The sequence below is a fragment of the Xiphophorus maculatus genome, chromosome 5 (assembly GCF_002775205.1).
Source record: "Xiphophorus maculatus strain JP 163 A chromosome 5, X_maculatus-5.0-male, whole genome shotgun sequence".
NCBI lineage: Eukaryota > Metazoa > Chordata > Actinopteri > Cyprinodontiformes > Poeciliidae > Xiphophorus > Xiphophorus maculatus.
In genome coordinates, this window is record NC_036447.1 from 16,344,218 (window position 1) to 16,365,720 (window position 21,503).

At 37.4% G+C, this 21,503-nt stretch overlaps 1 protein-coding gene across 10 annotated transcripts in view; it reads right to left on the reverse strand.

The window, feature by feature from the left end:
- Window positions 1-1,093: 1,093 nt before the first annotated feature.
- Window positions 1,094-21,503, reverse strand: part of LOC102223557 (regulating synaptic membrane exocytosis protein 1-like) — a 68,062-nt gene continuing 47,652 nt past the window's right edge. For 3 of the 10 annotated variants that reach the window (XM_023333517.1, XM_023333519.1, XM_023333518.1), the window contains 13 exons: window positions 16,475-16,564; window positions 15,719-15,796; window positions 15,156-15,221; window positions 13,490-13,612; window positions 13,092-13,192; window positions 12,588-12,691; window positions 12,314-12,474; window positions 8,282-8,499; window positions 6,298-6,436; window positions 6,078-6,187; window positions 5,444-5,545; window positions 4,586-4,725; window positions 1,094-4,510 (listed from right to left, as the gene is read on the reverse strand). In XM_023333517.1, coding sequence (XP_023189285.1) covers window positions 4,292-4,510; window positions 4,586-4,725; window positions 5,444-5,545; window positions 6,078-6,187; window positions 6,298-6,436; window positions 8,282-8,499; window positions 12,314-12,474; window positions 12,588-12,691; window positions 13,092-13,192; window positions 13,490-13,612; window positions 15,156-15,221; window positions 15,719-15,796; window positions 16,475-16,564 — 1,651 coding nt within the window. In that variant the 3' untranslated portion in view covers window positions 1,094-4,291. Of the gene's footprint in view, window positions 4,511-4,585; window positions 4,726-5,443; window positions 5,546-6,077; window positions 6,188-6,297; window positions 6,437-8,281; window positions 8,500-11,950; window positions 12,104-12,313; window positions 12,475-12,587; window positions 12,692-13,091; window positions 13,193-13,489; window positions 13,613-15,155; window positions 15,222-15,718; window positions 15,797-16,474; window positions 16,565-19,113; window positions 19,234-21,503 lie in introns of all 10 variants that reach the window. The other 7 variants (XM_023333525.1, XM_023333523.1, XM_023333527.1 and 4 more) reach the window with 6 other exon arrangements.

The following is a 21,503-nucleotide window of genomic DNA, read 5'->3' on the forward strand; positions in this document are numbered from 1 at the left end:
CGTCCTCCCAGTGTGCTAGGGTGGAGTCAAATTAATGCTGGTGATATCATTCACAGTTGAGTGGTAAAAATTAGGTGGAGACGTGGTGTAGGGCTTCCTCTTCCTGTTCAGATCACATGTAACAAGCACTCAGTTCTGACTTCAGACCCACTGTTACCACTCTGTCATGCTCCACTCCTGTATGACTGTTTTCATGAAGCAGTCACTCTCTCAAGTATTACCCCCAAAAAAGTCTCATTTAAGAAAACCCTTAGTTAGTGGACTTACTGTATTTCTCAAAACTATTCATACCCTTTGCAGCTGTCAACGTTTTTCACACAATGTACTTTACTAGGACTTTATGTTGAAAAAAAAATACAAAGTAGTGTATAATTGTGCTGTAGGTGGATGTATATAGGATTTATCCTATATACATAAATGTTATGTGTATAGGATTTGAAAATCACACACATATATATATACTGCTCAAAAAAATAAAGGGAACACTTTAAGTGTTAAACACCTGTTTAAGTGTTCCCTTTATATATATATATATATATATATATATATATATATATATATATATATATATATACAGTATATATACAGTACAGACCAAAAAGTTTGGACACACCTTCTAATTCAATGGGTTTTCTTTATTTTCATGACTATTTATAAGGCAAGAAATCCCACTTATTAACCTGACAGGGCTCACCTATGAAGTGAAAACCATTTCAGGTGACTACCTCTTGAAGCTCATCAAGAAAATGCAGAGTGTGTGCAAAGCAGTAATCACAGCAAAAGGTTGCTACTTTGAAGAAACTAGAATATAAGGGGTATTTTCAGTTGTTTTACTTTTTTGTTTAGTGCATATTTCCACGTGTTATTCATAGTTTTGATGCCTTCAGTGTGAATCTACAATGTCAATAGTCATGAAAATAAAGGAAACTCATTGAATTAAAAGGTGTGTCCAAACTTTTGGTCTGTACTGTATATATATAAAATTTTACACTCTGATCAACTTCAAAAAGTAAAGTGACGACACACATCTCATTTTAAAATGACTAATATTGGTGACAGAACAATTACACTTGGCAAAAACTCAAACGAAACATATTTTTTCCACACATTCGTTTTTTTATTTGTAAATAATAAAAATGAATTTTTTTTATATATATAAAACATACACATCATTTGAGCCACATCTGTTATACAAACAATAATTGTTGCAGTGAATGCTTTACTATTCTCTAATTTTCTCATTGCTTCAGTGGAACACAGAAGATTGTAAACAATTATCGATTTTTTTTCTTCTCCTGTTAATACTGACAAAAAGAAAGGTGTCGGGGGACAGGAGGGAGGCTTCACCAGACAATGCAAAGAAAACGCTTGTGAAGAGGGATTGAACTTGGCCCTTTCGGTTTCAGTGTTCAGACTGTATAACACCTTGTAACCCATTACCTTGATGCGTCCGTCTGCATGGTCCCTAATTGTATGTAGTGATATAACCACTTAAATGACTTGGCCACTTTTACAGTAATCGATAGTTGGCTGTTGAATAATATGATTCTCTGTTTATTCGCTGTATAACTTAAAAGCCCATGTGTAACCATATCTGAAATTATTTTAAAACTTAATTATTTCCATGTAGTTTAATGTTATTTGTACATATTTATTCATACATCACCTCAGCCCCCTGTGAGGTATAATGTGAAGTGGAATAATAATATTAAGAGGGGCTGTGAGCTCTGCTCAGTATGACTGTACAGTACAGTACATCTTCTAGAGGATCAGGGAAAGACATCAGCAAAATCTCGGGTTTCAGTTTGAGAGACATTCAGCACCAGACAGAGGGACGTGGAACACACTCCAGCTGAGTTCAAATGTCTTTTGCGATATGGGAATGGCTTCTTGGTTTTTATCTCTTTAATATTCAAGTACGAGCAAACTGTACAACTGCATGCAACATACAAGCGGCCCTACAGTACGTGGAACTAACACGCATCAAGGTCAGTGTCTTTTTTTTTTTTCTGTATCGGTTTTACAAAAAGAGAAAAAAAAAAGTTCAAGAAAAAAAAAAGAAGTGCATGCAGCTTGGAATGCATTCCCAAGTCATGCCGGCCCCTCCCCACGTGGTGGCGGGAGGTGTCTGCAGACAGACTGGCATATGAGTGTTGGTGTCCCGACTTTCATATTCACATAGATGCACGAGGAAACTGCAATCTATTCTTCTTTTCTGCTTCAAGACAAAATAAGTAACCTGAACCAATGGGATTGTTGCTTTTTTTTTCCTTTTTCATAACTACATGTTTGTTTTTTCTTTGAAAAGTTAAACTTTTTCTAGTAAAAAATCAAGCTCTTGTGCTTGTATTAAAAAAAAGATAAACTAAGGTTTGAATAAAAACCTTAACGTGCTGGGGTGAGGGAAGGCACTCCCTCAGAAATGTGAAAAGTTATATGGTCCAATCCAGCTCTGGCATAGGTGAACAATAGCATTTATTTATTTTTATCTGACAGTGATACTATATCCCTTGCACATTTCAAAGTGACATAACCTTGATTTATTTGTCAACCCCCGGGGAGGCCTACAACACAATTAAACAAAGACAAGTGGTTGAACATTGATCTCATTATTGGGTGTAAAAATCTAAGACATGTCACTGCTTCGGTCCATCAATTTGCCTCCATTCTCAGCTTATTTCCTCGGCAACACTCTTGGAGGATCATTAGGAGGTTTGCTGCATCTCCGAGAAAGGAGAGGGTTTATGGGAATGAATGCTCTCCTAAAATATGTTAAAATACATTGCAAACAAAGAGACATGAGCTTTTGTGAGGGATACTTTGAGCTTCTTAAGGGGAGGTCGGTTTGGATCAACAGGAAGATCTTTGCAATACATATCCAAGAAAATGTGGGAACTCATTTTAGCCTGTGCAGCTCTGAACAATACTGCGCTGGACAGTCATGTTTAATGTGGTGCTCTGCCATGTGATGAACTGATACGGGTCAAAGGGCTGTTTATCGCAGAGTGGACCACATGCAGCATGTCAAATGGGTGTTAAATACTTATGTTTGGAAAGAATAATTAAAATGAAAATGCATGACACAGCATTTGCAGAAATGTATTTCCCTTTGAAAAAATCTGTTTTTTTCATGGCTTATTACTTTTGTGAGGCTATAACTTTAAAATCATAGAAATTAGAATTTGACAATTTTTGTTTCTCTATCGCATTCTGTAACTGAGACGACCAAAAAGTTGAACAAGTAAGAGTGTGGTATATAAATGATGGTCTCCAGCCACCAGGATTATCAGCATCAGGTTGAATTGGCAAGGATTCTTACAGTTTCATTGGTCACACATGGGACTTCTTCTATAACAATTTCTGCACCCAAATCTATTTCAGTATTTGACAAATGATGTTTTACTATGTGCAGCAAGATCTCCATTGTCCCACCCAGGATACTTTCAGGTGAGCTCAGTGAAGAACAGAGGCAAAATGGTGGACCACCCTTTATTATTACCTATCATCCCGGAGAAGAGCCGCAGACTAAATTTTGTGTCCTTATAAAATCTCTTTTTTTCATCATGCACACTTCAGACTGACCACATATCATGAACATTTTGCACACTGCAAAAACATTTTGTGCCTGTAGTAACAAAAGGAAAGAAAGGAACGCCACAATTCACTCTTAAAAGACTATGGCCCCAGAGTAGCCATGGTAAACATGTTGAAAAGAGAATATCTTGACAAAGAAAGGGACCAGTGATCTAGGCACCAGAAGAAGGCCCTGTGCTTCCAGACTGAACACCCATGCGGGGGAGGGCAGGGCGGCATCCTGACGGGGAGAGAGAGCAGGAATACCGGCAGTCTGATGGGCTTCTGGAGGAGGCCGCTGCAGAAAGGACTGCGCCCCCTGCAGTCAGCGAAGGGAATTTACCTCTGTCACGAGGCCATACATTCCAATGCTTACGTACATTTCTTTGCTAGGTTGATTCGGTTAAAAACCACCCTGTTTCTTTTTGATTCACTCACACTCATAGCTATCACATTCCGACTGGAGAGCAAGAGATAAACCGTGAGATTTTTCTTTGAATGGAAACGAAACACCGAAATATGACGCTCCCTACAACAGACAAAAATAACTGCGGCAGGAGTGATTGTCAGATTTCAACAAAGCTTTCTCGCTGTGACCGTTTCTGATTGTTGTTGTTCTATGTTTCTACCTTTTATTGTATGGGCCTCTCTCTTCAGTATCTTTTCTTAAGTTTTTTCCCCCCTTTCCTTCGAGGGATAGTGTAGCACTGTTGGTCCACTAGGTTCGAACACCAGGCGGCCCCGAGGAGCTGTCAAGAGATGATTGGGAAGCTCTCCGTGTCAGGGATGCCAGCGTCGGATCGACCAAAGAGGACGGAGGGAACAGCTTGTACCAACCAATGACTGTGTTTGACAAGTCTAACTCATCCAGCAGGATCTGTGCAACTCCCATGAAACTTTTATGGTCCATCCTGCCATAGTCACCCCAAACGATAACCTGAGGGAGAAGATTTGCTTTAAGCTACTCAGCTCAATCATGCGATGAGGAGGAAAAACAAAATATGGCACTCACCTGTAGGACTTTCCCCTGTGGGCTCTCCTCAAACAGCAGTGCTTGCTGGTACAGGGGGTCAAGTGTTTTCCGTGCAATCTTAGTTTTCTTTTTGGCTACATATGCTCCATTATTCAGCAGGTAGACTTTGACATATGGAGCTAAAGAATAGACAAACAATAAAATAGTCTGAAAATACAAGCTGATCCAGATTTTCTAAAAAAAAAAAAACTGGTTTTAGTCTAATTGGAAGAAAAAAGAAAAAGAAAAAAAATGTATTCAGACTATATAAACATTATAAAGCAAAAGCGAGCAGAGCACCTACAGTGTCTCACAAAATGTACATTGAACTTTCTTATATTTTGGAATGTCACAGTCACACCCTTCAATGTTATTGGGATTTAATGTGAAAGACCAACACAACGAAGTACACAACTGTTACATACAGGATTTTCAACTGGTTTTTAAAGTTAACAGTCTAAAAGGTGTGCCATGCATTTGCATTCGGCACTCTTTACTCTGAAAAAGGATGCTCACAAATGCCCCCGATACTCAATATGACTGACTTGAGCAACTGGCTAAGAAGAATGAAAAAAAAAGTCAGTTTTTACAAATGTAAACTCAAATGAGTTCTTGGCTGTACCAAAATGCTTGATGTACCACCTGCTATTTGTGTTTTATCATACGACCAGCTCACAGCACTGAAAACATCTGTGAGCAAAAAACAGCTTTGCAAACAATCAGCAAACAAAGTCAAAAAAAAGAGAGTTGTTGGACCAGGGCTAAAGAAGCAGCCATTGCCCATCATGTGAGTACAGGGCACCTCTGCAAATCATCTACAGAAGCAGTAGTTGGGCGTTATTAGGTGGAGGTTCTTACCAGGCAGAGATTTGGATCCTGGCTTTTGTACGAGTCCTCGAGCTCTGATGACCTCCACCTCCAGCTGCCCTTTTTTCTCTATCATTCCAATCTGAATGTCACCTGAGTAATGACAGAGCAATGCTTGCTGAGAGGAATGACAAGTGGTTCAAATGATGAAAGGAAAAGATGATGTAATGCTGTGAACCCAAACAGGATAGTAGCTAAGCTGTTACCTCAGAGCTTTGCTAAGACAATGGGAAGCTCCTGAAGTGGTTAATGATTGGACAGAGAAAAAGACATCTATATGTCTAAATAAACACAAGACAATGATAGTAGGTATCTTTAAAAAATAACCAAATGGAAAAAAATCTTTAGAGAAACAAAACAAATTATTAAAGACTAAATTAGAACTGAACAAAGAACTACACAGTAAAAACATATTTAAATAAACAAAAAATGTTTTAAATATATTTAAAAACTAACAAAGTTAGTTATGAGAGAGGAAGAAAAGACAGGTAGACAAGATGCAAATGACTTATAGCAATGGGAGGAGAGAGAAATATTTATAGCATAGATGGGACAAATAAATGAGAGGAGAAATAATAAACTGAATAAAAAGACAACAGTAGAGACAAGTGTGACAATTTAGTACCTATGGCAGGAGTAGCCAGAGTTTGCCTGCCCACCAACTGTGCTGGTCCCAGTCCATCCAGGAAATCACTGAACTGGCTGCTGGCACCCAGATTTAAACTAACACAGAAACTAACACAGAAAACACAAACAAAACAGAGCAAATTTGTTCCTCATGAAGTTCAGGTAGATCACTGATAAATCTTATCTGTTTTTCAGGAGGAGATTTGTGGTTTACTTACTTTCCCTCAGAGTTGCAGCTGTTCATGCTGCCGTTGTTCGACTCTCTGCTGGGCTGGCGGCTCATGTTCCTGGAAAGCTCCACGGCCATGCCAGTCTCTGTGCTCCTCTGGATGCCCTTTTCCCTTTTAGTCTTCCCCTCTAGAAAATAGAGAGAGAGAAGAGGCAAGTGCAAAAACTTTTCATCCAACAGTTTGCAGCCTTCGAGCTTGACACAACAGATAAACATAAGCTCCTGAGGTCAGGCAGAGACTGTTCCAGAATGATTCAAGTCTGCCGTTTTGATTAAAATTGTTGCATGAACATTTCAGTCCATGTTTTGGACTGAAAACATGGACTTTGTGTGTAAATCTCTTTCAAAACCATATTTTAAAACCACAGAACATGTTTGTTGATGACAAAAACGCAACATTTTGCCAACATCTTTTAAGCTTAGTTCTCTGATTTTCTAAGTCATTTCTACTTGTACATGTACAATCCATGTGATTTAAGGAATATAAACATTAAACAAAACAAAATAAACCACAATACCTACAGTGCCATGCTGCAGTATTCCCACTCCTTGAACATTTTCACATTTTGCCATGTCTCAATCTCAGACTTCAATATATTCCATTAGGATCTTTTGTGAAGAATCGACGTGACCGTAGATAATAATGTGAGGTGGAAGGAAAATTATCAGTGCTTTTTATGTATTTTTTACAAATTAAAATCCGAAAACTGTGGCGGGCATATCTATTCAGACTTCTTCACCCTATCGCCCCTAAACACCTGTCAGATTTCTATTAATTGAAAGCCATATGTCCTTTCAGAATTATGCCCTACTTTGTGTTGTTCTATAACACAAAATCCCAATAAGATCTATAACATGGTACAGATTCAATATGAAAGTGTATAAGGGACGTGAATGTTGCTACCGTTTAATTTACACAACAGAAGAAATATGCAGCAATACATTTGAATAAAATAATTTAGATTCTAGTTCATTCTATGAGTTACAAATCAAAACAGTCCGTTAGTCCCAAAACGTCAAATAGCATAAAATAGCTGGAGGATAAAGCTCAGATTCAACCATACGAATCCAGTAAAATGAGGTTAAAGCCTTACCTGATGTAGCTGTCATCCATCATGACCAAAATAGATTTTTCTATGAATTAGTGTTGGTCTCTGTCCCGTCTCTCTCTCTCTCTCTCTTTTCTCCCATCTTTACATCAGAGATGAAACAGCGAGAGTAGGAGAACCAACCTCCGACTGTCCCCCCGGTCCCCCTGGCCAAGTGCTTTTTAATAGCTTTTTATTCCAGGAACAAAGAAGGGAAAGGCAGAATCTGGCTTTCATTCTACATGCCCTCAGTGAAAAGAGTGGATGCTGGACATTTAAACTCTAAGGCAGCAGAAGATTTTGTCTTCTTCGGAAGAAAAGTACACTTTAAATTTTCTGGGTCTGGACTAAAGAATGTTTTAATGTGTCAGGACAAATCATCAAGACTATTCCTATGAGAAAAAGATTTAGAATGTTTTAAATAATCATTATTCCCAATAATTTAAGTAACATTATAGAGCTTAAAATAAAACTTAAATGCAGTCTTCTAAATAAATACAACAGCTGTTATTCTCCTTTTCCAAACGATAAAAAAGTATTAAAAATTAAGGTTAAAGGAAAACAATAGAAAACTTGTGTCTTTTTACAACTTGATAATGAGTCAATTGCTGACAACAAATTTTGTCAGTGAAGAATAAAACTGTGAAGATGCCTACAGCCTAAAATCTCAACATGATGGCATAAATGTTACCCAAAACCCTACCCCCAGAATTTCTACTATTTTCCTGGAATTTTTAATTATATGAATAATTCCCCAAATTTCTTCTGATGTCCAGGTGATCAAAGACAAGGTATTCAAATTATAACTAAACCTGAGGAGTACATAATCCTGTTTTAGAGGACAATAGTGATACAAAGTTTGAACAGTTTGTGTGTGCAACTCACCAGGGTCGCTGATCTGTGAGGTGCTGCGGCTGCGGTTCTTGCCGACGATGGCCACGAAGCGAGCGCTGATGCTGGAGCGTCTCTTCTTGCTGCCACCGCTTACGGTGCCCAAAGCGGTGTCTGATTGGCTGCCATCTGTGCGCTCCTGCGTGTAGATCTCACCGCTCACACTGGAGCTCTTCATCATGTTCCGACCCATAGAAGATCGCATCTGCCGACTGTAAGGTAGAGGACTCTGGATAAACCTAGGATCTTGTTGGTGTTATTGAGTATGCTCTTAATTAATGTATATAATAACCTTCCAATAATCTGGCATAACATAAAACAGCAGGAGCAGAACAGAAAGTGAACTTCTGTTTATTATGCCAAATGGGAACCAAATAGAATATACCTTCTGTTTTAAAGGAACATAACTAGAGTTTACAGTTGTTGTAGGACTAAAAAAGAGTGTTCATCAACCAAAAGGCCGTGATGTTATAAGTTCAAATTTCTTCTTAAACACTGCACTAAACATGAGCAGCAGCAGCAACAATAACGTGAGCGATGCCGCCTCCTAGGGTTTTGGAGGAGCCAGCGCACGTCGATCCCCTCGGAGGGTGTCGGTGTGCTGCAGGACAGCGCAGCCACACTGCCTCTTTCACTCAGACTTTCCGCTCCCAGTGGCTCCCTGATAGCTCTGGTCCAATGACCCAGAGGAGCCGAGGAGAGAGAGGAAAGAGGGAGCGTGGTTTGAGGCCTCTCCACTGCCTCCTGCAGTGGAGTTAGAGAACTTCTGGCAGAGGATGGGTAGGATGGAAGGGGAAGATCCCGGTCTTGAGGATGGAGGGGGTCCGGGCAGTCACAGCACAGAAGGCATGCAAGGAGGGATCTAAGACATGCAGGGGAGGGGGTGGGGGGAGGTTGCACAAATACATAAACACACGGACAAAAGGACAAATAAGATTTCAGTGCAAACATGTAGTTTTTGCATTTTTGTAATGTTCAGCTCAATGTCTCAAAGATACTTTAAGTGTGTATACAGTGGATCTCGAAAGTGCACAGAGTCTTTAAAAGGCCATGTTTTGTTATGTCAAAAAGTGTCACTTTGTTTCATAATTTCAAAACCTTTTCTGCAGATAGTGAAACAATTATCCTGTACAATTCAACAGAAAAACACAATTTATTTGTGGAAAAAGAAAAAAAAAACCTACAATAACTTTGTGGTGAAGCATGTTTTGATTTCTTTTTAGAATTCAACCTTTTTGAATTCAGAGCTGCAACAAAATAAAGCAACAGAAATAGAAATAAAGTTTAGATGTTCCTGTTGGATTTTCTTGTTTATTTATCTGCTTCTTTTAGATAATCAATATTTACAAAGACGTTACAAAGGGACAAATTGGTGCACCAAGGTATCTGTCAGTGGAAGTGGACAAAAATATATTGAAAAATGGCTGCTTATGAGATTGAAACTGGTCGGCAACAACATTGAAAATTCCAAAGGATTGTCCAGGAATTGGTGGCTCTTTTCTGAATGTGTACGATTTGTTTTTCTTTAGATGGAAATAGTGTTTTCGTCAAGGCAGATAAAGTTCCAAATTCCATCCAATTTTGTCCCCAATCTTACTGTTGTCGACTAGTGAACTGAAGATGAAGAGGGATTCAACTTTTCATCATAACAGTGATACCAAACATATTGTACATCCAAATGAGCAAAAGGATGAAGTCATGAGAAGAAAACAATTTTGGAATGGCACGGTCAGATTTATTTTTAGTTTCCTTAGAACATATTTGTCTGTTTTTCAGCCAGATTGTGAATGAAGTGGGTGTTAAGGTTTATGGAGAAGGTTTTGAAATAATCTTCCATGGTCTCATTTTGTCAAATCCCAGAACAAACACTTCAGCACTAATGAAATCCCCAGTATGTTTAACAATTTTCTTTCAGCTAAAAATAAAGCAAAAAAAATAAAATAAAATTACTTTCAATTACTCAAAATGCCAATTGCACAGGCAATTAGAGAAAGATGGCTGATGGACGGTTGTATACAAAAAAGCAATGAAAGTGAATGTGCTATGTGTTTGTGTAATCCCACGTCTTCTCTGTTTCCTTCTCCTGTTTATTCCATGAAGTTGGACAAACTGTCCTGAAGCAGATAACAGAATCCATGAACACAGATATCAACAGCCTGATTGCCTTCAGAATACAAATAATTGGATCCCCAGTTAAAGTGGGTGAACAATGCCTAGTTAGCCACACAAGTCTTGCAGTGGACACAGAAAAAGTGGAAAAAAGATGGCCTGAACTAAAAGATCAAAACTGAACTATGTGTAAAAGGATGCAAGTGATGGAGAACTAGTCTGCAATATTGAAGACAACATGGTAGAGTTTAAAGAAACGGGTCTTTCAGCAGCAGTCATATTAGTAGAGGAACAAGCGCTAAAACAGGGATATTAAAATACCTGGTATTGTTTAAAGTCTTTACACTCAAACAGACTCCTCTCACATCTGACTCTTTAAAGTGTGAGAGGTTCTGCTTATCCATAAAATCGTTTGGACTGTAAAGAACAGAGTCACCTTCTCTCACTTTCCCAGACTTCAATATATTTGCCAGCTAATAAGCTGCACTACATCACCACCTGACCCATGGAGGAGTCCTGGGATTGGGTCATTTGTCCCTGTCAGTGCCCTGCTTCTGGTCAGCCAGCACTGTGTGCGTGTTTGAGTTCAAAATGTCCTTTTTATATCAGCTTGACGTCAGCTAAGCGTAATCATGGTTTGCTTATGTTTAGTTTTGCTTCAGTTCTTGCTTATTTTCAGATAATTTATTAGCTCAGTTCAGCATTGGATGCTGTTTATCATCAGGCTTTCGGACAGCTATGTGTGATAAAGAGTCTGGTGGAAAGCACTGCATTCACTCATTCAAATATAGTAAACCTACAAATAATATTTAATAATAATGAAGTCTTATTTGCTTCTAGTTAAGGTGAATAACCACATTATCTTTTTCAAAATACGTTTAATCACTAACGGGCCGAAAGACAATGACTTTATCTGAATTTTCTATTATGCATGCTTACCATTTAATGACTGTGAAAGAACAATTTCACCTGAAAATCTATGAATGCACTACTATATGCCCTTATTTTTGAGCAAAACCTTTTCTAAACATGTTCTTGCCCGTTTTCACACAAATCACCTCTAGAAAATGAAAAACATGACAAAAATATTCACAAAATAAGACGCAACTAATTTATATGGGGGTTTTTTTGTTGTTTTATTTTTCAAATAACTACAGAGTTTGGGAAATATTTGAGAATACTTAGATGCTTGTGAGGTTTCACTGGAAACCACCGCGGCACAGACACCATACATGAACAGCTGAAGAGCAACACCAAAGGGCCATCAATAAGCCAGAAAAGCAAAGCTGTTTTTTAAAGCTGCTGAAAGCTCTCTGAAGTCAGTAGATCTCTGTCTGAATGTTTTTCTTTGTGTTGGTGATTTATTGAAATATTTAGATGCACATTTTTATTAATGGTGTTTCTGAATGTGTTAATGTGCAGACAATCAAATCTATTTTACTTATGTTCAGTTCAACGTTATTCAGTAAATTACATAACGTTGGTGTTTGCTTTTTTCCTCAGTCATAAGGAAGGGAAGGATTGATTTTAGAGGAGGTGGAGAATTATTGTTACCTGGACTCCCTTGTGTCTCCTGCTACAGTATGTCTTCTGCGTTTCAACTCCTGAGAGAAGCGTCTCTTTCCTGCTTCCCTCTTTTTCTCCTCCTCTCCGTTCACCTCCCACGATATCCTCCTGTCCTTTTTGTCCTCCTCTAAAGACTTTGATCTAAGTTTGTTTTTAAATTGTCCCATTTGGTGAGTTTGCGTGATTGTTTGCATGTGACAATGTGTGTGACAGAGGAGACCGATCATGCAGAGGAGCGGAAGCATGCAACATTCAGAAAGAAAAAGAAAACTGTGATTAGCATGCAGTTTAAAAGAAAAAGAAACAAAATATTGTTCAGATTGTGACCAGAGCATGCACCAAAGAACTGACCTGAGCCGTCCTCCGGGCCGCTCTGATTGTATAGACATGTAACTGGTGCTACTGAGACGAGAGGCACTGCTGGCACGGGAGAGAGCCGACACGTCGCTCATGTCACTGTCCGAAGATCTAGCCGACATGTTGTCACTGCTGCGCCTCTGCTCTGCGTACATCTGCAATCAAAGCTCTGGCGGGTTAATCTGATTTATGCCAAACTAGGGATCAAAAATCTACATTCTGAAAAAGTGATCTAAAGCTTCACAGAAGAAGAGTTGGAGATGTATACCTCCCGTTTGGTCTTGAGGTCTGTTTGAGAGTTGTGGGAGGCTGAAGGCCGGTAGGAATGTACTTTCATTGGCAGCTGTCGGGCTCGCTCCTCTACTGCTAGGGCTGATACAAATAAGAAGATAAATAAAGCTTTAAAAAAAAAGTAAAAACAAATTTACCTTGAAAAACATATTGATTAATAACCCTCTTATGTACAAAGAGGAAATTAATTTTCATGCCATTTTGACTATGCATTAGAACTCTTAAATTTGGTCACGGTGAATCCAAAGAAGAATATATATTTAAAAATCAAAGGATAAAAAAAATTTAAGATAAAAGATAAAACCAACATATTTGCATCCTTTTACATTCTCCAGACCATCTTAGTAGAGACAGGGCACACCACTCTTAACTTATAAACTTAATGTAAAGCTTCATTGCCAAATGTTAACTTTGGTGTAGTTTTAAACTGTTCATATATTTTTTTTCTGTTTTGCTTTATATAATGGCTTGAGAAACATACCATGCTCTATGCTGCTGCTCTTCGCAGGGAGCTGTGGAAGCTGCCGACCCCTTCGACCGGATAACACAGTTGGAGGAGAAGGGCTGCCGTGTGGGTGTGCTCTAACAATAAGCATCAAAGACAAAAAAAAACAGGTGGAAGGATGAGACATGTCTAGTCCCAAAATTAAATATTGACATATTTAAAAATGGAATCACAGGAGCAACAAAATGACATCTGCAGAAAAGTTAGACAATAAAGTTAGGAGAAAAGGAAAAGGAGTAAAGGACAATTTTCTAGGTATGTTCTCTACATAGTCAACACACATCCTAGAAGAGCACATGGGAAAAAACATACCTGCTTGAAAACATCAACAGAAGCACACATAGGGGGAGGAAAAGATCAACATAGATACCAACATGCACCTGTCCGGGCGCGGCGAGTTAGGACAGGAACCAGACAGCACTGTCTGTACAAAGGGCCTGAGGGGGCCCCCTCTTCTTCTACTGCCCCTTAGGATAGAGGTGGGCTGAATTCGACTGCTGGCAGCAAATTAAAAAAAAAGATACAAAAAAGAATATCAAACTATCTAAAGAGAGCAAAAAAAAAATACCTCAAGAAAAATGTTGCACAAAGTTTCACTCCTCTCGAGGTCCGGTGTTTCATACAACAACCCATCAAATACATGTTACTGTGATTTTGACTATTGTGAACTAAGAAATAATTTTACAGACATTAGGGTAAGACTCTTAGTATTCACATCTAACAGGTTTTTTTTTTTTTACAATCGCTGCACCAATCAATTGCGTAAAAATTGTATTGAGATTCTACTTTCCTACTTAATTAACTGGAACAAAATGAAACACTTTCACCATATTTAGCCCTTAAATGCATCAGTGAACGGCATGAGCTTCGAGGCAAATTTTTTGCGTTGTATAAAGATCTGTTACATTTTAGGGACATATTGTGTGATGCATAAGATTGGGAAAATCTTTTATTCATATATTTTATTATCTTTGTATTAAAAACATCTACCTCTGTCTCAGAACCCACAGAAAAATTTGCTCTCTAGTCCTTATAAATAACATCAGAAAGACTCAAAATCAAAACCCACAACATCAGAAATGAATTTGGTATCTGTCAGGAAAAACATTATGGCTGCTGCTCCATTTTGTAGCAGCTCTGACCATCTCATGATGAAGTTCGCACCAAACATACCAGGAGCTGTTTGAGGTTCAACAGATGGCTGTAAACATTCAGCATGTAAGTTTAAACTGCAAATGACCTAATCGCACGACTGTAGGCTCCCTGAAGGTGGGGACTGCTACATGATGAAATTAATTGTCCTCTTATCACATGATATCATTATCAAATGTCAGTTTGCCTGTGAATGCAAACTACACAACCGGACATGGGGGGTATTTTGTAATCTCATAGGTTCAACTTGGATTCATCTCACATTATTTGTCTATCACACTCACCACACTTACCAAACCTTCTTACATTCACCTCTAATAGGGGCCACAGAGTTGTGAGATCAGTTGTAGATCCACTTTATTTTATTATGTCGTATTGCATTGTATCACATTATACAATAAAACTGGTAGACTTTATTAAAGAATTGTGTTCTAAAACTTTTTATTAAAATATTAACGTTATAAAGGCTGCTAAAATCTGATGAAAAAACTTTGAATAAACAGTTCATTTCATTTTAATTACTATTAAGTCAACAATTATTCACACTTGTGGCAGATTTAGATTAAAAACATTTTCAAAAATCTGGGAAGTTTGTCTCTGATAGTCCATGAGGCAGGCATCTCTCAAAAAATGTAAAATATATGTAAACATAAAAGGAGTTGTTTAAATTTTTTTTAAAGATGGCTTGTTGAAAATGATTTATATCACACAGATTTTGTGCTGATTGTCTGGGCCAATTCAATGTCATATGTAGTGCTGCATACTTAAAGATCTCACCAACCAGTTTAGATGTTCATAGTCATTAAGAATGAAGTGATGATAAAAATGAGAGAGGAAACTGATCAAATGAATGAATGAATGAATGAATGAATGCAAAAATGATCTTACCTGTCCAGTTCAAGACACTTTCTGCTTTCCCACAGACAGTTTAGACTGGATGAATTAATACTCTCCCTGTTTTGACAACCAAAAAATAGAGGAAGACAAAGAAATGTGTGGAAAGCAGCCACCCCTTAGATGTGCACTGAATGTTGCCTGAGGATTAAAAAAAACTAAGATCCTAAAACTGATGCTGTACTTTTTTAGGGAGGATTATGAAAGCAATTTAACTGAGAACTGCACATCATGTAAACTCTTTTTCTTCCCTAATAACAATGTTGAACCAAATAAAGTGCTTTAAAGCCAAAGTAGTGTTAAAAATGACAGTGGGAGTTCAGCAGAGAAGCAGCTACAGCAGAATAAATATGGAGTTACATAGCTTTAGACCACAAGTCTTTACGACAAAAGGGAACGAAACAGCATCGATCTCAAGGTTTGTGATACGTTATATCAAGCTTGAGCTCTAAGCAACAGGAAATGCTTCCAGAAGGAAAAGTCAAGGAGGTTTGAGCAGCAAAGCAAAGCAAGCAAGAAGTAGGGAGAAAGCAGATGGGAGGGCAGGCCTGATATACCTCTCTTCCTCTGGGGCCACATGCTCTACTAAGATCCTGGGGCTTGGGGGAGTCCTGCGGGGCAAAGAATTGGAGCACCTAGAGGGGCAGGAGAAGGAGGAGCGTTCCAGGGTGAGAACACCAGGAAATTTTGTTAGTAAAGGCCATGAATGTGCACACTTCATGGCACAGTATCAGAAAGCTAGAAGAGACATGAACCATCAGAACTACTAAGACGCAGCTTGAGAAAAAGTTCATCATATGTGTTTGTCTGTACTTTTAATTTTCATACCAGCTCATTTACATGTGAACACATAACCTGAAAACTATATCTGAAGGACTCCACCAATGTGAACTGAGATAACTTTCCACAGCACAATATAGAACTGAAATCATGTTTAAACAAATTAGGTTTGCTATAAAAGCCCAACTTTATGATTCTTCAGTTCTTCAATTCAACAGTGTTGGGAAAGTGTAAGTAAGTATTTAAATACCAGAGCTACTATTTCTGTAAAGGTTAATCTGGACCTATTGACATCCATAGATGCCAGTTGCTTGGAGAGAAAGGTTTTTCATATTCTTCATAAAGCATTCTTGTGCGAATTTGGAGAGAAAATGTGTAGTTATAAGGGGCAGGGCACATGATATGAGATGAGGTGAAAACATGGAACATCTTTAAAACAATAAATACTGGATCACATCATCCTTGTAAACGCACATACGTAAAGTCACTGTAAAGCTGCCTGAGTCACACATTGCACATTTTTTGTCGGATACCTGTCTCTGTCAGAGGAGTGAAAGTTGGTGTCTGGTCTCAGACATGTGGTGCTGGCACTCCTCACTCTGTCCAGGGATGGCTGCAGATCGCTGCAACGCCACAAAATGGCAGAAGAACAAGGCAGAGAAACAAAGATGAAAAACAAAATCAGCTAGATCCAATGTGTGATGATAAAGAGTAGAGTGTTTTATTAAAATGCAGGAAGGAGAGAGAAAGGACAGACATAAGAAGAGTAGAGACAGAGATTTAAGAAGGTGGTGGTGGGGGGAGAGGTAGAATCAGACAATACAGTAACATGTAATGGCTCTGCTGTTACACTTATCATAGCAAGTCATTCCTAGCAACCAAACGCTGGGAGATCACTGAGATGGTAGGCTGATGAGTTAGCATGGAAACCAGGTGTCAGAGGCAGAAGGATTGGTTTGTATGAGTTCGTAATTGGTTCACAGATATTTGTATACGTCTGTGTGTTTGTCCCATTTCACTTTCTGACATCAAGTGCCTTTAAATGGATGCCATCGTATAACATCGCATGACCTAAGTGTTGAAAGTGGCAATCTTGCAACTAAACAAAGAACATGCAGCGACATGGAAACAGGCAAACTTAGAAGTAATTGGATCATGTTTACAAATGCAAATAACACAACACATAAACACAAATGCATTTCCACAAAAGGACAGAAAAACAAACCAACTAATTTAGCTGGGGTTCAATTGAATAGTTTCTTTTATTCACCATAGTCAGTGAATTAACCCTGAAATAGCAGCAATGATAAGTAGTCGTGGGCTCATATGAGATAATGGTGTTAAAATAAACTTGAGTAAAAACTCCTCCAAACTGCATAGTAATAAAAAATGTAAAATATGATCTAATTGTTTGAATTCTAAACCAAAAGTAGCAACAGTGAAGGGTCATTTTATACAGCATTAAAAACATTAATACTGTTATTAATAAATAAATAATAAACACTCCAAGTAAATATATGCCCTGATGAAATAAAAACAATGTATATTTTTAATGCATAGATTACTTTGTCAATCACATTTTTATTTCATTATGTATTTCATAATAGACTTAATTTGTGATTTTATTTTGATGGAATATTTATTAACATTATTCCTTTTTCTATTTTGAATGAAATAGCGCTTCACGATCTCTAAAGATTTAGAATTATAATAAAGTAATTGTTGCAAGTTTTATTCTAATAAATATTTGTAAATTGGGATTAATACATTCCAAATTTGTAGCTTCGTTTCTTAACATCTCCAATCTTTTCACATTAAAAATGCTAGTAAAACAAAAGGTAAGACAAAGCTGCCTAAGATTTTATGGGTTCCGTGGTTACGTCTTCATCATCTCATTTCTTGTCTCTCAATTTTAGTGTCGAAAAAAAATAAATAAACAAATACTGCTGTTTCTTTCTAGATATTTGTTTTTCTTGTCTTAAGTACTGGTACGAATTAGGCTTATACAGTAGGAAGAAATTTGTTTCCATTTGGCCAGGTGTTTTGATGCTCAAAGCAAAAAATCTAAATCTACTCATCTTAAATCTAAATATTAGTTGTAGATGTTATTAGATAATGACTTGTTTAAATCTCAACACCAGTAATTTACCTATACATCCAATTACAGTGCAAAGTTTGTGTGATGTAAAAAACAAATATAGAAATAAAACATTTAATAAGTACACGGTAAACCATTTCATAAGTCCTTCCACTTTAAAGGTGACATAAACCTGTAAAACTCAATTAAAACATTAACTTACATCTTTTTGAGAAAAACAGAAACATAGAAATTTACACAACCTGATTACACACCTTTGCACTAATACTAAATTGAAACAACTTTTGATTCAATTTCAGCATTTCAGATGCAATTTGTCTCCTGGGTAGAATTTTACTCTTGATTTGGATGTGTGCTTACATTCATCTTTGTGCTGAATTTTTTTTTTTTTATTGTCAGCTGTCTTAGAACTTTGGAAGTTTTGTTGCAAAATTGGAAACTTTTCTTTTTTTAAATTGTCCATTACTCTCGCCATCCTAACTAATACTTCAGTCCAAGCTACAAAATAAAAACATGACAAAGCATTATGCTACCACCACCATGCTTCATTGTGTGCTTGTGTTTAACTTTTGGAAGGAGTTGTCAGGAAGTTTAAGGAAAAACCTACTAGACCACACATATGTGAGTTTGACCAGAGGCGTTCGACAAGATGCCAAGTGTTTACTCTATAAGTCTAAATGTGGTGGGTGACCCTGAGCAAAGGCATATGTACAGCTTTAAAAGAGTATGCAACCTTAAAAAAACACAGTACTGTTTGGTTAACAATCTATATCTCTCCTAAACAGCGTTAGTATATTTTTTCCTTTGAGTTTTACAGGTTATAGCTAATATTTAAAGATAGAAAATGAAATGGTTTATCTTGGTTTAACTTCTTTAAATTAAAAAAAAACCTCACATTTTAAAAGCTGTGTGCAGATTTCTTTTAATGTACTGTTAATTACAAAAGTAGATCATTAATTTAAAACTGGTGCAATGCTTCACATGTTAGAATTAGCTGTCAGTCGAGAGTAAAACCATGTTTCAGAATGGTGACAGAATGAGAGTGGAAATGTGTGAAATTCGCTCTGTTCTTACCTAACCGTGACCTCGTCTGTGAACCTGAGAACACGGTGTGTGAGGATGCTACGAGGCAAGATGCCGCCCCCCTCTTGTCTGGTATATGGCTTACTCTTTAAGCATGCAGGGAGCGTGGAGCTGTGTACCAAACACCCGCATGCAAAGAAAGGCAAAGGAAAACCAAATGACACATGCAAGTGACAGAGTGCAGCAGCAACTCAACAGGTGAAGGTGGAGTTAAGAAATGAAAATCTGCATCACAACATCAAGCATCAGGTGCACTGAACAAATGTTTATAACATATAACATATAAACTAATAAATAAGGTTTGTTTTTCTTTTCTTTTTTTCTGTTTTTGGTTTTTCTTTGCACCTAAATGCATCAGATCATCAAACTAATTTCAGTATCAGACAAAAGTAATTTTATTTACTGAGGAAAAAGAAACAAGCCAAACCAACATGCCGCAATGTGAACCATACTATTCCTTTGTTAAATCATGAGTTAACTGTGATTAGTCACATTTTTTGGAAAGCTGAGTTCAATTATGCAAGCCACACAGAGATCTGATTATTATCCAGACATCCACAATTAAGAAATCCCTTAAAATATTACAGAAAGCATTATACCCACAATCTGAAGCAATTCAGGAACAGATGAGAAAAACGTAATTGAAATATATCTGGAAAATGCAATTACAGCCACAGTCCAGAAATTGAGAAAACAGAGAACAGTGATAATTTTTCCCAGGAACAGGAGGCTTCATAAAATTGTTCTAAGAGCACATTGCAAACTCATTCAGTTAAAAACAAACCCAGCACAATATGTAAAGCAGCATTCCCCAATCTTTGCCCCCAACAGAAAGGACTTGCTCGACTAGAGGACTATGGGGATCAGGGTTTGAGATTTTAGTCACATCTATTGCACATCTCAAGATACCTTATATACCTTAAAGCATCAACATCCAGTGCCTTTGGCAACATCCAGAAGTTCCCTCCTCTATATCGACTTACACAATGGCCTTCTTCTCCTTTCCACTCTGCATTATAATACTTCTAAGGCAAACTGATGGAAGCACATGAATGCATTAAAATAAAAATTGCTCACACAACCTGCTTGTAAATATTGCCAAGATTACCACATATTTAATTGACTGTGGAAGGTCATAAATCTAAACTCCACCTAGTCAAAGTCTCAACTTAAATATGACTGAGAGGCCGTAGCAGGTTCCTTCACTGTGGTGTAAACATTTCCTTGCCACTTATCACATTCTTGATGGCAGTTGTTGCTACCACAGATAGCACAACCAGTTTTAAAAGATGATGGCTTTTTCACTTAGGGTTAGACTGATTTTGTTAAGTTTTCCACGTTATAAATGAAATCCTCATTTGAAAATTGTTTGTTTGTATTCTTTCAGGTTATTAATGTCTGACAATAAAATTAGTTTTATGATCATGTGGAAAATCAGCACTGTAGCTACATAAAGACATATTATTCAGTGCAGTTGAGTTTTCTGTAAGCTCAGATCGCCTTCAGATTTTTAAGATAAAGGAAATACTAAATGAACACATGAGCTAAACTAAATTCCATCTGCAACTTCAGAGCAAGGATTTCATTACATAAAGCCATAGAGATAGTTTATCTCTAGTTGGAGATTATGTGTAATGCTTATTACATAATATAATCTACAGAGCTATTTCTTGAGAGAAAACAATACTGTAGATTTGTATAATGTACGTACATATAATTTAAAAGGTTATAGCTGGGAAGTTTATTCTGTTTAATATGAGAGTTTTTGCCTCATGGTAGTTATGAGCAATGAGTGTAGTAGTGCAAATAATGACAGATTAATTTTAAGCTGAGTCAGATATGGAAAAAATGGAAAAGCTAAGAGTATGGAAATGGATACTACAGTCAATATCTCCTAGATATATAAGTGCAATGACTAGTTTAGCAAGCTTTGCCTTCAGACCTACGTGACACTGCCTTGTAGCACCATATATCTCTAACTTTTCAAATTCAATTTTAGCATCTTTTCTTGTTTGAAAGAAATGTTTCATAATTATTCTCATACTTGCTACATTATACTTTATATATTTTCTCAGATACTCATCTCCATTTTGTAGTGGTTGTATATTGGTTCTTAACTAATAAGCCTGAGTCAGTAAATTAACCGATGTGTTCTTGATTTGTATGATTACACCCCATTGCTAAGTTAACCAATGCTAAACTGAGACCTCATTGCCTCATTTCGTTTCAGCTCTCTAACACACAGCTCCAGGTAAGATGGTATAGAACATGTTTTGAACATGTTGAGTGTTTCGCTGACAACTAGTTTTCCGTGTCAAGGAATGAAATATTCAGTAGAACTGGCACTTATAATTCGGACATTTGCTGTTCGGAATTTTGAG